Source organism: Squalius cephalus, assembly GCF_949319135.1.
Source record: "Squalius cephalus genome assembly, chromosome: 19".
In the NCBI taxonomy this organism is placed as follows: Eukaryota; Metazoa; Chordata; class Actinopteri; order Cypriniformes; family Leuciscidae; genus Squalius; species Squalius cephalus.
Window position 1 is genome coordinate 30,534,441 of NC_137140.1, and position 16,688 is coordinate 30,551,128.

At 39.0% G+C, this 16,688-nt stretch overlaps 1 protein-coding gene across 2 annotated transcripts in view; it reads left to right on the forward strand.

The window, feature by feature from the left end:
- Positions 1-16,688, forward strand: part of cdh10b (cadherin 10, type 2b (T2-cadherin)) — a 52,194-nt gene that overhangs the window by 21,746 nt on the left and 13,760 nt on the right. For both annotated transcript variants that reach the window (XM_079851468.1, XM_079851467.1), the window contains exons 3-7: positions 5,389-5,683; positions 10,385-10,504; positions 11,248-11,415; positions 12,522-12,709; positions 13,430-13,683. In XM_079851468.1, the coding sequence (XP_079707594.1) occupies positions 5,389-5,683; positions 10,385-10,504; positions 11,248-11,415; positions 12,522-12,709; positions 13,430-13,683 (1,025 nt within the window). The remainder of the gene's footprint in view (positions 1-5,388; positions 5,684-10,384; positions 10,505-11,247; positions 11,416-12,521; positions 12,710-13,429; positions 13,684-16,688) is intronic.

Genomic DNA, 16,688 nt, shown 5'->3' on the forward strand with positions numbered 1-16,688 from the left:
CCATCACAGGAATAAAGAACATTTTTTTACATATAAACACTACCGTTCAAAAGTTTGGGGTCAGTAAGATTTTTAATGTTTTTAAAAGAAGTATCTTCTGCTCACCAAGGCTGCATTTATTTGATTAAAAATACAAACAAAAACAGTAATATTGTGAAATATTAGTCCAATTTAAAACAACTGTTTTCTATGTGAATATATAGTAAAGTGTAATTTATTCCTGTGATCAAAGCTGAATTTTCATCATCATTACTCTAGTCTTCAGTGTCACATGATCCTTCAGAAATCATTCTAATATGATGATTTGATGCTCAAGAAACATTCATTATTATCAATGCTGAAAACAGTTGTGTACAAATTCTTTTCAAAATTCTTTGATGAATAGAAAGTTCAAAAGAACAGCATTTATCTGAAATCTAAAGCTTTTGTAACATTAAACACTACTGTTCAAAAGTTTGGGGTCAGTAAGAGTTTTAATTTTATTTTGGGGGGACAGAAATAAAATAAATCAATACTTTTATTCATCAAGGATGAGTTAAACTGATCAAAAGTTACAGTAAAGACATTTATAATGTTAGAAAATATTCTATTTTAAATAAATGCTGTTCTTTTGAACTTTCTATTCATCAAATAATTTTGAAAAAAAAAATGTACACAACTGTTTTCAACATTGATAATAATAATGAATGTTTCTTGAGCATCAAATCATCATATTAGAATGATTTCTGAAGGATCATGTGACACTGAAGACTGGAGTAATGATGATGAAAATTCAGCTTTGATCACAGAAATAAATTACAGTTTAAAATATACTAAAATAGAAAACAGTCATTTTAAATTGTCATAATATTTCACAATATTACTGTGTTTTCTTTTAATTGTTTTTTTTTTATCAAATAAATGCAGCCTTGGTGAGCAGAAGATGCTTATTTTAAAAACATTAAAAATCTTACTGACCCCAAACTTTTGAACGGTAGTGTATATATATATGGTATACATATTATTACAATTTAAAATAACTTTTTATATATTTCACAATGTTACAATTTTTATTGTATTTTGATCAAATAAATGCAGCCTTGGGGAACATTAAACTCTTCTTTCAAAAGCATTTAAAAAAAATAAAAATCTCAATCTAAAGGGTTCATTTACCAGGCCAAAAACTGGAAAATGGGGATGAAAATATGATGACCAAAAATTATGAAATAAAATGACCCTCTCTGTTTCATGTTTTAGAATGAAAAAAAAATAAAATAAATAAATGCTCAGTAGGTATACAAATAAAAATGTATAACCAATAACCAATAACCAATCAGAAAACCACTGGGGATGCAAGAAAACTCCAAACATTTTAATGAAAAAGCTAAATTCCAAACACTCACTATATTCCAAAACTTTTGAAGTCATGTGATTTGATAATTGGAACCAAATTACATTTAGGTATTAACTCACTGAAAATCTTGACATCTTCAATTTGCGAATGAATCGTCCTATTGAGTCACATCTCCTCATTGAATCAGTTGATTGTCCACAAACTTGAAAGATCTCTGGTAGAGAAAAACATCAATGGAATTCAGCAAAAACTATCGTATGACTTCTGAAGACTTGGAACATATAGTGCACAAGTGAAATGGACCACAGTTATGGTGCTTTATTGGTACTTATAGGTAAATGAATGAAAGACCAACATGTTCCTTCTCTTGAGGTCCAGAAGAAAAAAAAAAAAAAAGGAAGAGCTTAAGGGTTTGTAGTGACATGTGTCACGGTGTGGTGCAGAAGACGAAGAGGAGTCAAAAGTTCCAATACAAACTTTTACTCACAATATAACTCAAACAGGTTCATATGAGACGGGACCAGGGTGGAGCAGACGGTGCAGGCGGCCATGGCGGAGACGACGGAGGGAGGAGCCATGGTGGAGGCAGGGCTGACTACTCCAGGGGGCTGACTGACGGAGGCGGCACAGTTGGAAGTGGAGAGCCGGAGAGCTAGGGCGATGCTGAGGATCTCGAGGGACATTGTGATGCTGACGGCTCTGGCGACAGAGGCGCAGGCGGGGATCCAGAAGGCCGCGGTGGAGCCGGAGCGACAGAGGACCAAGGTGGAGCTGGAGGGAGTGAGGAGCGCAATGGAGCCAGAGGGATGAAGGGACGAGGCGAAGCCAGAGGAGTGTAGTCCTGAGGCGAGAGCAGGCCGACGAACGAAGGAGCCGGAGTCCGGCGGAGGGACGAGGGAGCCCGGTGGAGCTGGAGGACTGATGGGCCATGGTGGAGATGAGATTAGATGAGCTGATGGATCGACGGGCCGAGGTAGAGTCCTGGTCATGAAGGTTGGAGGCGGAGACCGGGGATCCACCGACCAGGCAGGAGCTGCAGGCTGGCAGACCCATGGCGACCCCACCTCCCCGAAGGTGGTTAGAGGAGCTGAGGGGCTGACAGGCAGTGGTGGAAGAAGGGTTGAGAGATGGCAGATGGGAGAGGGAGGCTGGGTGGGAATTCAGGAACCGATTCTGGCTCAGGGACAGACTCAGGTTGAGGCTTGGGAACAGGCTCAAGCTCAGGCTCGGGAACAGATCCAGATTCTACAGGAACAGATTCCGGCTTGGGAACATGGACAGTCCTTGGGGAAGGAACAGGTCTAAGAACAGAAAGGGGAACAGGAACAGGTATCGGCGTGGCAGAGGCCATCCAGGCTGAGGGCTCAGGCGGTGAGGCGGTGGCCATCTTGGCTGAGGGCTCAGGCTGGGCAGGCATGACGTGAAGGAGCCTTGGGTCTGGCTGTGTTCCGGATCAGTGCACGACGCTCTCCAGAAACCAGATGACGGTCTCCCTCCAGTCCATTCTGGTGGTGTCTGGGAAGTCAATGGGGTGGTTAAACATGGCCCTGATCCGGAACAAGATACTCAGGCTTCCGTCGTCGAGGGCACTGGTGACAGCAAGGTGCCAAAAGTCCTTTGTAAAAGAAAAAAAGTTTTTGCTCTCCTGAGCCATGATGATAATTTTTACACTATTATCCATTTTGGGCGGTCCGATCTTCTGTCACGATGTGGTGCAGGAAGAAGAAGACGAAGAGGAGTCAAAAGTTCCAATACAAACTTTTACTCACAATATAACTCAAACAGGTACAAATGAGACAGTCAGAAGGTACACACACACTTAATACAACAGAGATCAGACAAAGATTGACTGAATAGAATGGAACTAAATACAAACACAGATGAACACTGATTAACAAGACACAGGTGATACAGATGATGATGATGATGACTAAACAAGTGACAAAACTGACGAGGTAACAGGTGTGACAGATTAACTAATGAGGGTTACTGTGGGAACAAAGGATTGGCGGGAAAACAGAACAAAGAAAGACATGTGACTAAGGAAAACAAGACTGAGGCCCTGTTCACACGTACATGGTTATTTTGAAAAACTGAGACATTTCCCTTCGGTTGTGCCCCTCGTTTACACGCAAACGGAGAATTCGCCTCTGAAAACGATTCTTTCTAAAAACTGCGGCCAGAGTGGAGATTTTGGAAAACTCTGTTTGCACGTTTGCATGTAAACTGAGAAAAACTGAGTTTAAGGCAGTCGACGTCACAGTAATTGACCGAACTTGCACTGCATCAAAGGTGCGACCTATATTTTCGGGATTCTGATTGGCTAACATGGGCTTGAGCTTCTCGTTACACTGCCACCTACAGGTTTGGCATGCTCTTGACGGCATATACACGGGTTTGTGTAAACGAACACTTTTCTGAAAACGGAGAGGGTGAAATGTCCGTTTATGAAAATAACCGGCCACGTGTAAACATAGCCTCAGACAGAAACACAACTGTGACAACATGAGGCTGAGTATCTTTGTAAAATGGGTGCATATGGTTGCATTTTACTTTGTGACTTCACCAGACTTAATGTAATGAACTTTTAACATTTTGAACTGCTATGGGAGGATTTAGCATGAACTAACGGTTACACTTTATTTTAACGTGTCCTTGTTACAGTGTAATTATACAATTAAGTAATACCAATTAGCTATCTGTACGGGTTAGAATTAAGGTTACAGTTCAGTTTAGGGTTAGTTGCTTGCAATTGGTTTTAGTAAAGTAAGTATATGTAACGTGTATCAAGGACACTGTAAAATAAAGTGTTACCGAAATAACTAATGAATGCTTTATTGCAATTGCTGTTTGCAGTAAACATGAAGCAAAATCACATTCACAAAGATTTTCCCCTTACAATTGTTTATGCCAGGACATAAAACTACTAAAGAAAAGATAGCCATTTCTCTAAGCAGCTTTCTGGTGTACTGTTAATGCAATTGTGTTTGTAATGGATACCTAATTCAGTTTCAGGACAGAGAGGAACACTTGTTTCACAATGACGCAACCTCCAAATTGAGGTTTTAATTGTTGCGTGTCAGATTATCTACATCCTGATAATAGTGGTTAGAAAAGACTGTAAAATTGTTTCCAATTATAGTGTACATTTAGCTGTAAGTGGACATATTATGAAATTATAGGGTGCAATGCTTAGAATGCCACTCTTATAATGGAAGATGTTTTTTGGTTCTTCTTTGATTGCTGTTTACAAAAACAAAGGACTGTTTTTGCAGCCTCTTCCGGGTTTTGATTGATCATTTATTAAATATGAAACATTTTATGGCACCTATGCTGATTGGATATTTTGTCCAGGACTGTATGGCTAGCCTCTTCAGGTAAAATCCTAATCAGGAAAAGAGGAACTGCAATCAAATGGAGAGGGCTGCCGGGCTTCCTCTTGTTGCTAAGAGACAGGTGTAAAATGAAAGTTCTGCTCTGAAGGAGCGTTTTGTGTAATTGTGACCGTTCTGAACAAAAACAGGTCATATCTTTCCTCCACAGTGTGAAGGTACAGGAGTCTATTGACAGTTTTCTGAGATATCTGCCATATGCCGTCAAACACAGAGCTTTCTATGCTGTAAGTTCTGCGCTCCTGCAGATAATGACTAGATCGCCATTCGTCGCTCTGTGTTTGCTATTGAAAAGGAAAAGAAGAATTCTGAAACTATTACTGATACTGAAGTGAATGAATATTTAAGTCAAAATTTCGGAGCTTTACCCACAAAGAAAATTAAACCGACCGAGGCCTTTAAGAAAATTCCCATTCACATATTCATGACTCATTTAAAAACATTGCTCAAGAAACACATTTTGACTTCGACCAGAAAGGGCTTAAACTGCATTTAGAAAAACGTTTAATTTCTGTTTCCATTTGCACAAGGTTTAGGACCACCGCCTGAACATTTTGCCTTGACAGACTGAGTATATTTGCAAAGAATTTGCCAGTCGCACACTAAGGAAACAGTTAATTCGGGAACTGTTAATTCCAACAAAACTCTCTTTGCTCTTTTAAGCTTCACTCAGACATGGACACGGAAGATGGACATGTGAAGTACATCCTTACCGGAGACGGGGCCGGAACTGTTTTCGAGATTGATGAGAACTCGGGTGATATCCATGCCACCAGGAGGCTTGACAGGGAAGAGAAAGCATCTTACACCCTAAGCGCAAAAGCCGTCAACAAAACCTCTGGACAGGATCTCGAGAGGGCCTCGGAATTCATCATCAAAATCCATGACATCAATGACAACGAGCCAAAGTTTGCCAAGGACACCTACGTGGCCAGTGTATCAGAGATGTCGAATGTTGGTGAGTTGCTGCCTCAAGTTTTAAAGGGTTAGTTCATCCAAAATGATATAATTCATAATTTGGCTTCAGAAGGACTTTATTAACCCCCTGGAGCCATGTAGATTACTTTTATGATGGATGGATGTGCTTTTTTGGCCATCAAAAAATCATGTACTATTCACTCCCATAACAAAGCTTGAAGAGCCAGGATATTTTTCTTTTATTGTGTTTAGCTGAAAGAAGACAGTCAGGCTTGAGGGTGAGTAAATTATGGGATAACATTATTTTTTAATGGGGGGTAGCCAATAAGATCTATTGACAGATCTTAAAATATCCCATCTGAATTCATTCAATTATCAGTGATTTTAAACCCATTAAGAGCAGCAGAGAGAATCAAAGTAAATGAACGGGATGCTGCAAGCTGAAATCAATTACTCTTCACGAAGCAACAAATTAACCCGCAGGTTTATCTTGAATGAATCAAAACTCATTTGCAGTTCCGACAAAAACAAGGCAGCCGTTTTTGATTAAAGATTTTGTGCTATGATAAGATAATCATTGTGGATCTTAATCATTGTGACCCAGCAAATGAATCAAAGATTAATCACTAGGAAATGAGGAAATTATGCTTGAAGTGGTCTTGGTGTACCTATTTGTGTTTGTCAATTCATAAAGCACTGTTTGAGAACGCTTGACACAATGTCTGTGTAAAAGGTTACCAAACAGGTATTAAATCTTTTTGCATTTTTGACACATTATTAACATAATTCAAGGAGAGTGGGGTAAAGTGTGTCAGTGGGTGAGATGTATTGCCCTCTAGAGCACAATCTTCATCATGCCACCATCTATTTAGGGTGCTTTCACACTGACAGTTTAGTTCGAAATGGGTCACGGTTTGCATGAAAAATTTGCAATGTGAAAGCTGTCATGCGGACCCGGGAGCGCACCGGGATACTGAAGCCGAGACTAAGGCTGTGTCCGAAATCTATTTAAGGGGACAGACATTTTTTGTGGACTCATTCAATCCCACAATGCATCACAATAATACTATTACGCAATAACGAGTGTACAACCAATGTATGCTCAATGGCTATAGAACACCAAATTAATTCCAAGGTCTGACCAGAAGATGGCATCTGCAGCTGAATCATCCATCCATCAATTTCCCTAACTGTTGGTCCGATGTGGCTACAATGTAATATAATGCAAGTATAAATTCCTTTTTAATTGATTATTAAGTTAAAGCAGCAGAAAGCCAGCTTCAGGCGATATATTGACATGTGCCTATCACCCGTTTTCTATCATGTGCCGTGCATGTTTGAGATGGCGTAAGATAGACGCAAATGCACCAGGGTTCGACTGAATCAAGTTGAATGTGAAACAAGACCAACACTGCCGGGGGCACCGGGAACAGTCGCGCTTGGACTCGAACCACAGCAAACATGCCACAAACATGTGAAAGCCCCCTTAGAAATGGCCCATCATATAAAGATGCCTGTTATTGATGCCTGTGGTTTCAATCAATCAATCAATCAATCAAACAAACAAACAATCAATCAAAATCAATCAATCAATCAATCAATCAATCAATCAATCAATCAATCAATCAATCAATCAATCAATCAATCAATCCCCAGGATTCAACTAACCCCTTGACATGACACTGTTTTCCCAACTTTCTTTGAGAGGTCATCCTTCTGTGGCAAACAATTCGGAATATTGGTTATCATATTATTTATTCACATTTTGTTAAAGACAACTTAAGAAAAGGTGTTACAGCTTACCCCACTCTCCCCTACAGCAGACAAATGGAAGACTATAAAATGAGCTTGATTCAAACTCACATCACCTGAACACCAAAGTTTCCAGGTTTAGTTAGTTGGTTAGCACAAGCTAGTTAGCCCTTGCTGGTAGATGCCATAACTACACAATCTGGACAAATAAAACATATTTCTTCAGTGACCATAGCCGTGTAGTCTGATGAAATTTTAATGAAAAAGTTGGCGAGCTACATATTGTCACAAATCACACAAAAAAAATCATATTATAGAAGATGCTTCACCAGTGCCCAATATTTTTTGAAGCATGAAATTGACTAATATTTTTCCCTGTCTGCTGCCTTTTAAGTCACAGCTCAGGATAGTCACTAGTGAAGGGTTTGGAACTGTATTCATTCTTGAAGTGCCATCGGCCAATCAACACTATTGTCACATCCTTGTTGTGACATTTTCAATGCAACATGAAATGAAATGTGTTATTAAAGTGTATAGGTATTCAAATTTCTGTTAAGTTCTGAATGTCTCATCGGAGAGTATCTTAATGCAGCCATGTTTGCTGAAAGATGGATCCCTGAGGCGTGAAACACTATCAGTCCTCCTTTCAGACAAATGCAAGACCCACTCCAGGGACTCTCAGTTGGATTCTTGCATTACAGTGCCTGATCTCCTTTATGTCTCTGCTGTCGAGAGTCTCAAAGCACCTGTGTTTTACAAGCTGAGAACATGCAATGTTGTTTTATTCAGATCCTTCAGAACATGATACATGTCAGATTTGCTGTCACTACTGATATTTATTTCCCTCACAAATTTAAAACCTTGTCACGTTACAGCAGTTCAACTGTGGGCAGAGTTATTTATTCAACACAAATCTGGTTACAACAGTCTTGTAAATGGACCACAGTCTTTTCCCCCAAGGCTTTTGCACTTGAAACCGAAGCTCAACCTTTATTTTTTCCGCTTCTCTTTCTGGCAGGCTCGTTCTCCCTTTCATTTCTATATTTCTCCGTGGGGTTGAAAGTTACATCATCCCCGGCACCCCGTAACGTAAATGAGACACCGTGCTCGTTTGACACTTCGCTGGAGCTCTTCCTTTCTCCCGCCTGTGTACGAATTCACGAGCGGCTCTGCTTGCCAAACCATGAGGTCACGGTGGCACTCGCGTTTAAGCCGAACAAACCGCCCATGTGTTGCGAACGTGCTTGCCGTTAATCAGATCTGGCCATCCATGAAGTCTGAGACTCTGTTTCCCTCCGTGTTATCGGAATGGGATTGGAGGGCGACAGATGTTTCCGCATTCATTAGTATTCTCCGAGCCGTTCAGAGAGCGAATGGCACTCGGCGGAGGTCTTGTTGATGCCAGGGACGCCGCTGATCCATGGCAGAAACAACATGTGCATTCGGTCCACCTTCAGAGGTGAGACTGAGAAGCCGCGAAGTCACCTCTAAAGTCTATTCAGAAGAAAGAACTGTAAGATGTTAGTAGTACACAAATGAGAAAGGCAAAACCTCATAGGAAACTACTCACAGGAAGCCGTGACTGTAATGGAAAGCGCGGCTGTTGGCAACTACGAATGAGGAGTGATTTTGCCCTTCATGTGGCAGGACAAAAGTTGTTGTCGCTAGTTATATCTGAGTCCAGGCCAAGATCAGATTTTATTGTGGGTAATGATGTACTACACTCGTGAAAACATTACAAGACTTTCAGTAGGCCTCGGCAATATAGCTACAAAGAAAGAGAGACAAATCGTGATATTTTTGAGCCTTTTGAAGGTCTGCTTGATCTGAAATGGCCAGAGAGTCAATGAATTTTGTTCCACTAAATGAATACAATCATTTTCATGTATAAGTATCAATATAACATCACAGCAATATTTATCTGCATATGTTATAATAAAGAAGTCAAATTTAAAGTGTATATATATATATATATATATATATATATATATATATATATATATATATATATATGTGTATATATTCACTAGCACAATAATTTCCCATATTACATAAAATAGATAAATTTGCAATATTCTCATATATTATTATAAGAAATAAATACTGTGTATTATAAAAAATTAACTTTGAATTGATTCACAGAAATAAATCAAACTTACCAAAGTCTAATACCATTTTTTTTTACTACTGAAGTTTAAATCAGAGAAGCTACTCATACCTCTCTGTTTTAATACTTTTAATAGTGGTGAATAGTAAAAGATTGCAAAATTACTCGTGATATCTTGTGAATTGCCTACAAAATCATTGTGAAAATGTAATATACTGCCCTAATAGCACACTAGCCAAATTTAAGCAGCCAAATGGGTTTGAAATGTTTTTTTTTTTTGTTTTTTTTTTCATTACTATACACCATGGCCATGGTCAAATTTTTGAAGAGCTTTTCATATCAGAGAAAAATTTTTCCCCCTCCCACATCTGTCCAAAGCCATATCAAGCTGAAACCGAACCCCCTAAAATCATGTTACTTCTAGATTAATTGGTGTAATTATAATGTTTCTTTGAGCAGATTATTGGTCTGACGTTTCCCAGCAACATACAGCAGATTCCATCAGAGCGGAAAATGAATGGGATGACCCAGTGAGAGCGGGTGAAAGAAAAACTACAATTAAAGATATGTCCATCTCACTGTGCAGCTGGAGTAATTATGAGACTAGGATTTAGATAAGAAATACACTGAGATAAAGAAGATGAAAGAACGAGTGATCATGCATTCGCCTTGATCATTGCTTGCGCTGGGTCTCTCCATATAGGATATTAGCGAGTTTTACAACTTGGAATTTGTCGTTCATGGTGCACCTTTAGGATGCACTGCTTTGATCATGGTTGAGGTTTTAATACTGGATGTGGGGATCATGTTTTACACTCATGTTAGGGCTCTTTGGAACTGAAATACCTTGCTCTATAATTCTCTTCTACCCTCTCTCTCAAGGTGCATTTGTAATGAGAGTTACAGCCACAGATGCAGATGATGAAGCATATGGAAACAGTGCCAAGCTGGTTTACAGCATACTGCAGGGCCAGCCATATTTCTCAGTTGAACCTGAAACGGGTAAGTTGAGCAAAGATGAGAGAACAAGTATCATTTGAAATGATTAAAAGATGGGGTACAATACTAATAAGGTGATACAGCATTTGCCAACATAGTTTCTTACATGTTGTCGGTGAATCGCATAAAGCCTGTCAAGAAACTGCCCAGGCCATATTTCACCCTAAATCAGCATGTTTCTACAACAAAGTAATTATATTTTGCATTAAGAAAACTAACACAACATTTAGAACATTGAGATTTCTTTTTTTTTTTCTTTTTTTTTTTTTTGGCATTTTATGTTTGAGAACATTCACATTTTACCACCCAAATTACCATTACTGCAATCTGTCTTGAAATTTTTCTATTCTCATTACTTCCAATTATGACTATAATTATACATTATTTTGCTGTATTAAAGTAAAAAATACTATTATATTTTTTTTTTTTCTCAAAAACAATTATAGTTTTCTATCTGCTTTACTGAATTTGGTACAAGTTAAGTGTTGCTTTAAAAAACACACACACACACATATATTCTGTTCTCATGTTCTAATAACCTTATCACAACATAATTTGAAGATTGACATCCTACTCAATTAAAACTCGCTCTTTAAAATACCCCAAGGCTGGGAATTCATTTCCATGGTTATGTTTATTCCCCCCTCGTCCAACCTTCTTTTTTAGCGTGACATTAGCATATAAATAATGAAGTCAGAGAAGCTCATTAGATAGCACCTAAAACTTGTGTCCATCCATTCTGTTAGGCATCATAAAGACGGCACTTCCAAACATGATTCGAGAGAACCGGGAGCACTATCAGGTGGTGATTCAGGCCAAGGACATGGCTGGACAGATGGGTGGTCTCTCCGGGACCACTACAGTCAACATCACCCTTATGGATGTCAACAACAGTCCTCCTCGATTCCCACACAGTAAGAACACAAAATATCCATCCATCCATCCATCCATCCATCCATCCATCCATCCATCCATCCATCCATCCATCCATCCATCCATCCATCCATCCATCCATCCATCCATCCATCCATCCATCCATCCATCCATCCATCCATCCATCCATCCATCCATCCATCCTCTAAACATTTAAATAAAAGAGTTTAATGTACTAAGTGGCAATAATCTAAAACAAAATGAAAAGCTTTCTGCTCAATCCACAAGAGATCAACTGCAAATAACGCAAAACCATAGCAAAAACAGACCACTTTTTGGTCACATGAAACTAAATTATGACTCATTTTCATGCAAATTACCTTGAATTTATTATTATATGGAATTTGATGAAATCTACTGAACAAAAGGCATAGAACAAGCCCAGCAGGTTTATATCAAATGAACAAGAGTTTGATTGCCAGTCAACAAATTAATAATTGATGCAGTCTAGATTATCAGAGCGTTTATGAGCAGAATTGTGGTTGGACTTGCAAATAGACTTCAACAAAAATCAGCATATGCAATGAACTGTTCATGTTTCGCATTCCTCCGCAAGTGATATTTCATAAGAACCGCAAGCATGTACGTTGTGGTTCAGTTGAATTATCATGGAAATGCTTTGGGCCCATTTCTCCTACTGACCAGGATGAGTCACACTGTGAACCCAGAACAAAATCTCCACAGAGAGAGGCTTTTAGAGTGAGAGAGAGAAGGGTGGATGGGGGTAGAGAAAGAAGGATAGAAACTAGAAGACAGAGAGATGTAAAGAGAGAGAGAGAGAGAGAGCACAGCGGGAGCTTAATTTGGGGTGATAATCCCTCTCTCTTCGCCACAGTCTCAAATCCAATACAAGAGCCACATCAGAAACAGTTTCCACAAACTGGGTTTTAAAAGAACCTTCTCCAATGGCTCATCGGAGCCGAAATTCTATTAAAGAATAACCACTGAGAGGCAGCTCTGCTTTTCCCCCCGAGAGAAGGATAAACAAATAGACAAATGCACGCTGGAGCACCCCGCTCGAGAACAAAGAGTTCGTACAAACACCTGACTGTTTACTCAATTGATTTATTTTGCTCTCCTTTTCCAGGTTCCTACCATCTCTCCACTCCAGAGTCGGCCGAAATCGGATCATCGGTGGGCCGGATCAAAGCGTACGACGCAGATGTGGGGGAGAACGCCGAGATGTGGTTCACCATCCTGGATGGTGACGGGCAAGATGTGTTCAATATCATCACAGACAGCACCAGCCAGGAAGGAGTGATAATAGTAAAGAAGGTAAACAGGCCCTATATCTAAAGTTTTAAACATGACACTGTAAGTCGCCAGTTAGAAATAAAATCCGCACCATGCCACGGTCTTTCCCTCATTCTCATCTTCTCATTCTTTCATACGTGTGCACACGTCCATACAAAGCAAAGTGCTTAGAAAGTAATCCCCTAAATCGAAGCCTTCGTGTCCTATCAACTTTACAAAGGTGCTTAATTCTATTCACAGCCCAAAAAAGTCCCTTTTTTCCTTTTGTGTGGCACAGGGATCTATTTGCCTGCTGAAATCTGCCTATAGCTTATTTCCACTCTTTGTCAGGTCAGGCTTTGACGAGGCTCAGGCAATTATGCAAATCTTATTGCTTAAACTAGAATAAAAGATAGCTACGGAAGAAGACCTGAATGGGCGAAAGGTAAAAGATCGCACCTTGAGTCTTTAATCGTTTCATAATTAAAGGCTGCATTAAAGCATGATACCCTGCCTTTATAAAAAAAAGACATTCAACGTTAAAGAAAGGGGATAGTGATAAGCACACTTCAATGAACGCTTCCAAAAACGAGCTTTAGATTTGGAAAAGTTTAGGACATTGCTAGAGAATGTCGTAAATCTGTGACCGAATAGACCTGAGCTGAAACAGATCAGAGAAGTATAAGCCTTCCTTTATTCAGACAGGTCATGAAGACTGGCCTAACATCTTATCTTTTTTCTTGTAACCTTTCTCCCATTCAGCAACTAGATTACGAGAGTAAGAGGTTATACTCACTACGGGTACAGGTGACCAACACGCATATAGATCGACGCTTTGAGCACCTGGGGCCTTTCAGCGACACGGCGATGGTCCGAATCACAGTCACGGATGTGGACGAACCTCCGCTCTTCAGTCGGGCTCTGTACATTTTTGAGGTGGACGAAGACACCCCGGCCGGCAGCTCACTTGGCACGGTGTCAGCTCGGGACCCTGATACAATCAATCACTTGGTCAAGTAAGTAACTTTTGTTTTTTACAAACATAATAAAGCCTTAAGGCCTGTTCACACCGGGACGAATTTCGCGCGCGATATTCGCCGACGTTTAACGCCTCGTGACTAAACAAAGGGCGCCAATGTGAGTGTGCACACCGACGCGAAAAACGCCACGCGTAAAAGAGTCATTTTTTTAAAAACGCCTCGGGTTCGTTTTTTTGGTTTGACGCGCCGCGTCAAAAACTATCCGACCAATGAGATTGGCGCTTTTGTTCACGTGTCTGGAGCTTCTGAAGTTACAGTAAAACACAACTTGGGGGCGCTCAAACACAAAACGGTCTTGCCGATCACACATACGTAATGCGAAGAAGATATACACCAAGTAGCGTCTACACTGCCGGGAAGAAATAAGACGAGGAAGATGCAAGGCAAGATGAATGTAGAGCTGCTGGTCTCGTTGGTGTCGGAACATAAAGAACTATATGACAAACACGACAGCGATTACAAAAATCTTGATAAAAGAGAACTGTTATGGAGTGGTTTCTGTTTTACATTAAGCGCCATCTAATGTCAGGGAATGAATTTGCATGTTCACTCGGCTCATCGTCAGCGGAAATCGCTTGGGTGTGAACACAAAAAACGCGTTGAAAAACGCTGGCGAATAACGCGCGCCGATATTCGTCCCGGTGTGTAGGGCCCTTTACCCAACTAAAAAAAAAAAAAAAATTATAAATGTATTAAAGGGGTCACAACCATTCTCACTGGCCCTTAGAAAAACATGATTTTAATGCTACTACTCTTTTCAAATTTCTGGGGTTCTCATAAGTCATAGTTGGGTAAATGTATATACCTAATACCTATAGTGGTGAATGGAAACTATAACAAATACATTTTGTTTTACCAATTGCTCCAAAAAACAAATCATGATAGCATTTCTATGATTTTCGAAAGGAGGAAATTGATTACGGTGGTCAGAGGGGAGAAAGATCAAATTTGCAGTCACTCCCTCAGCCGTTGTGTTAGAAACACTCACACAGCAGCATTAAATAGTTTTCTGTAATTTAATGCCAAGGTCATTCAATACAAAGTATATAGTGTTATACATGTACATACATGTTTTTAAAAACTGAAAATATAAAAATACTTGGCTAGATTACAATGTTAATAACTGTGGAAATGTATCATTACAGTCTGTGAAAAGGGTCCATTACCACAATTTTCACCCAATAGGCATCATTAACTTCCGAACGAAGACGATCATGTTGCCGCATTCTGCTTGACGTCTAGTGATGCACCCAAAGGAACATTCTTGGCTGAAACCAAAAATAGTGGTCACATGTTGGCTTATTATTTCATACATTATGCAACATAACTGGACTTAACAAATAAAAATAATATTACATAATATTTAATATAATTACCATGTATTTAATATTAGACTAACTACAAAAAACTCAAATATTATTTTTATTTGACATTATTAATAAGAATTAATATTTAATATAAATATGATGTAAATACAAATTAGCTAAATATATTTTAGAATACCAGACTCATTTTGACTACACAAATGTTAAACACTAAACATTATTATTTTTATTTCAAATATTATAGTAATCAATATTGCTTCATACATTTTGAGTTTCTGAAATGTGCTTCTTTAAAAAAAAACAAAAAAACTCTCTTACATTAAAAGATTAAGGAAAACTCGATTCTGCAAGATATGACCCCCTTTAATGTTTTGGTGTTTGTGAATCTGATGCTCACTAGCTTTGTGATGCACTTGCTTTCTGTCGCACTCATTATATTAGTTTCATTACCATCCAAAGGCTTATTTAGCTAATAAGGAGGCTTCTGTCAACAGATAATCTTAGCCAGTGTAACAGGCAATTTAATGGTCCAGTAGATATTTGAACAGAGGGACTCTTTGTAATTAAATGCCTTTGAATATGAAGCTAACAAAGAAGTGGCTCTTTTCACCTTAGACACAAATAAAAGGTGCAAAATTAAAACAAAACCTAACATCCAATCCTTGGGGGGAAAAAGCAAAATGCCACCAATAAAAGTGCTTCCCAAAGCATCTGAACATGAAGTCCATTATGGCATATAAAAAGCAAGCATAACATATCTTCACCTTCCACATTTTAGTTGTTGATCAGATTTTTTTGTGCTCGGTTAAATCCAATCCATCAACATGTTCCCAAGCGTGCGCGTGTGTATGTGTGTAAAGGTGAAGAAAAAGCAAATTATTCATGGGGCCTCAGTTGGTGATTTCCCTCCGGAAGTTCGGCAAGATGAATACAGGCGCTGTTTTATCTCTCCTCCCCTCCCTTTCTGAATTCAGACTTTTATAAGTCACAAAGTTGATTTGAAAGAGTGTGTCTTGTCTTTCGTCTCCTGTCCACATGCGCACTCTATGAGCGATTGTCTGAAAAGCCTGTCCTTCTGGCTTACTCATGCAAGTCACACTCAGTTGCATATTTAAATGTCAGCAGAATATGTAAGCTGACATTGATAAATGGGTTTAATAGGGAAGATTTCCTTTTCTTATTTCATGAAAACAAAAGGCAGGGGATCAACAGAGTGATTAGCATTCAGGCTCTTTCAAACGAGCCACTTCGAAATTCAAAACACGCAATATGCGGTTAAGGATAATTGATAGTTGCTAGTTGCAAGGTTTTCGTCACAGCTGCCTTTTCATCGCATAACGCATAACTGATTACTTAAAAATTAGCAGTTACTGGCATGGGGTAACACTATTCTGCTGGGATAAACAGCATTGCTGGTCTTCAGGTTTTGAATGCTACTGTGCTGGCGTTGCAACAAGATGTAATCAATGTAAATCTAAAATAATTCAGAATATAATTTCATAAGTATTCAATACCTTTAATATAATACACACTAAATAAATTCATGAATAAACACCTATTAAAAAATTGATTTTAGGTGAAAAATATCAAATCCAAAATTACTAATTATGTATGCAATATAATACTTAAATATTCACTGACATAGTTAACTGTTTT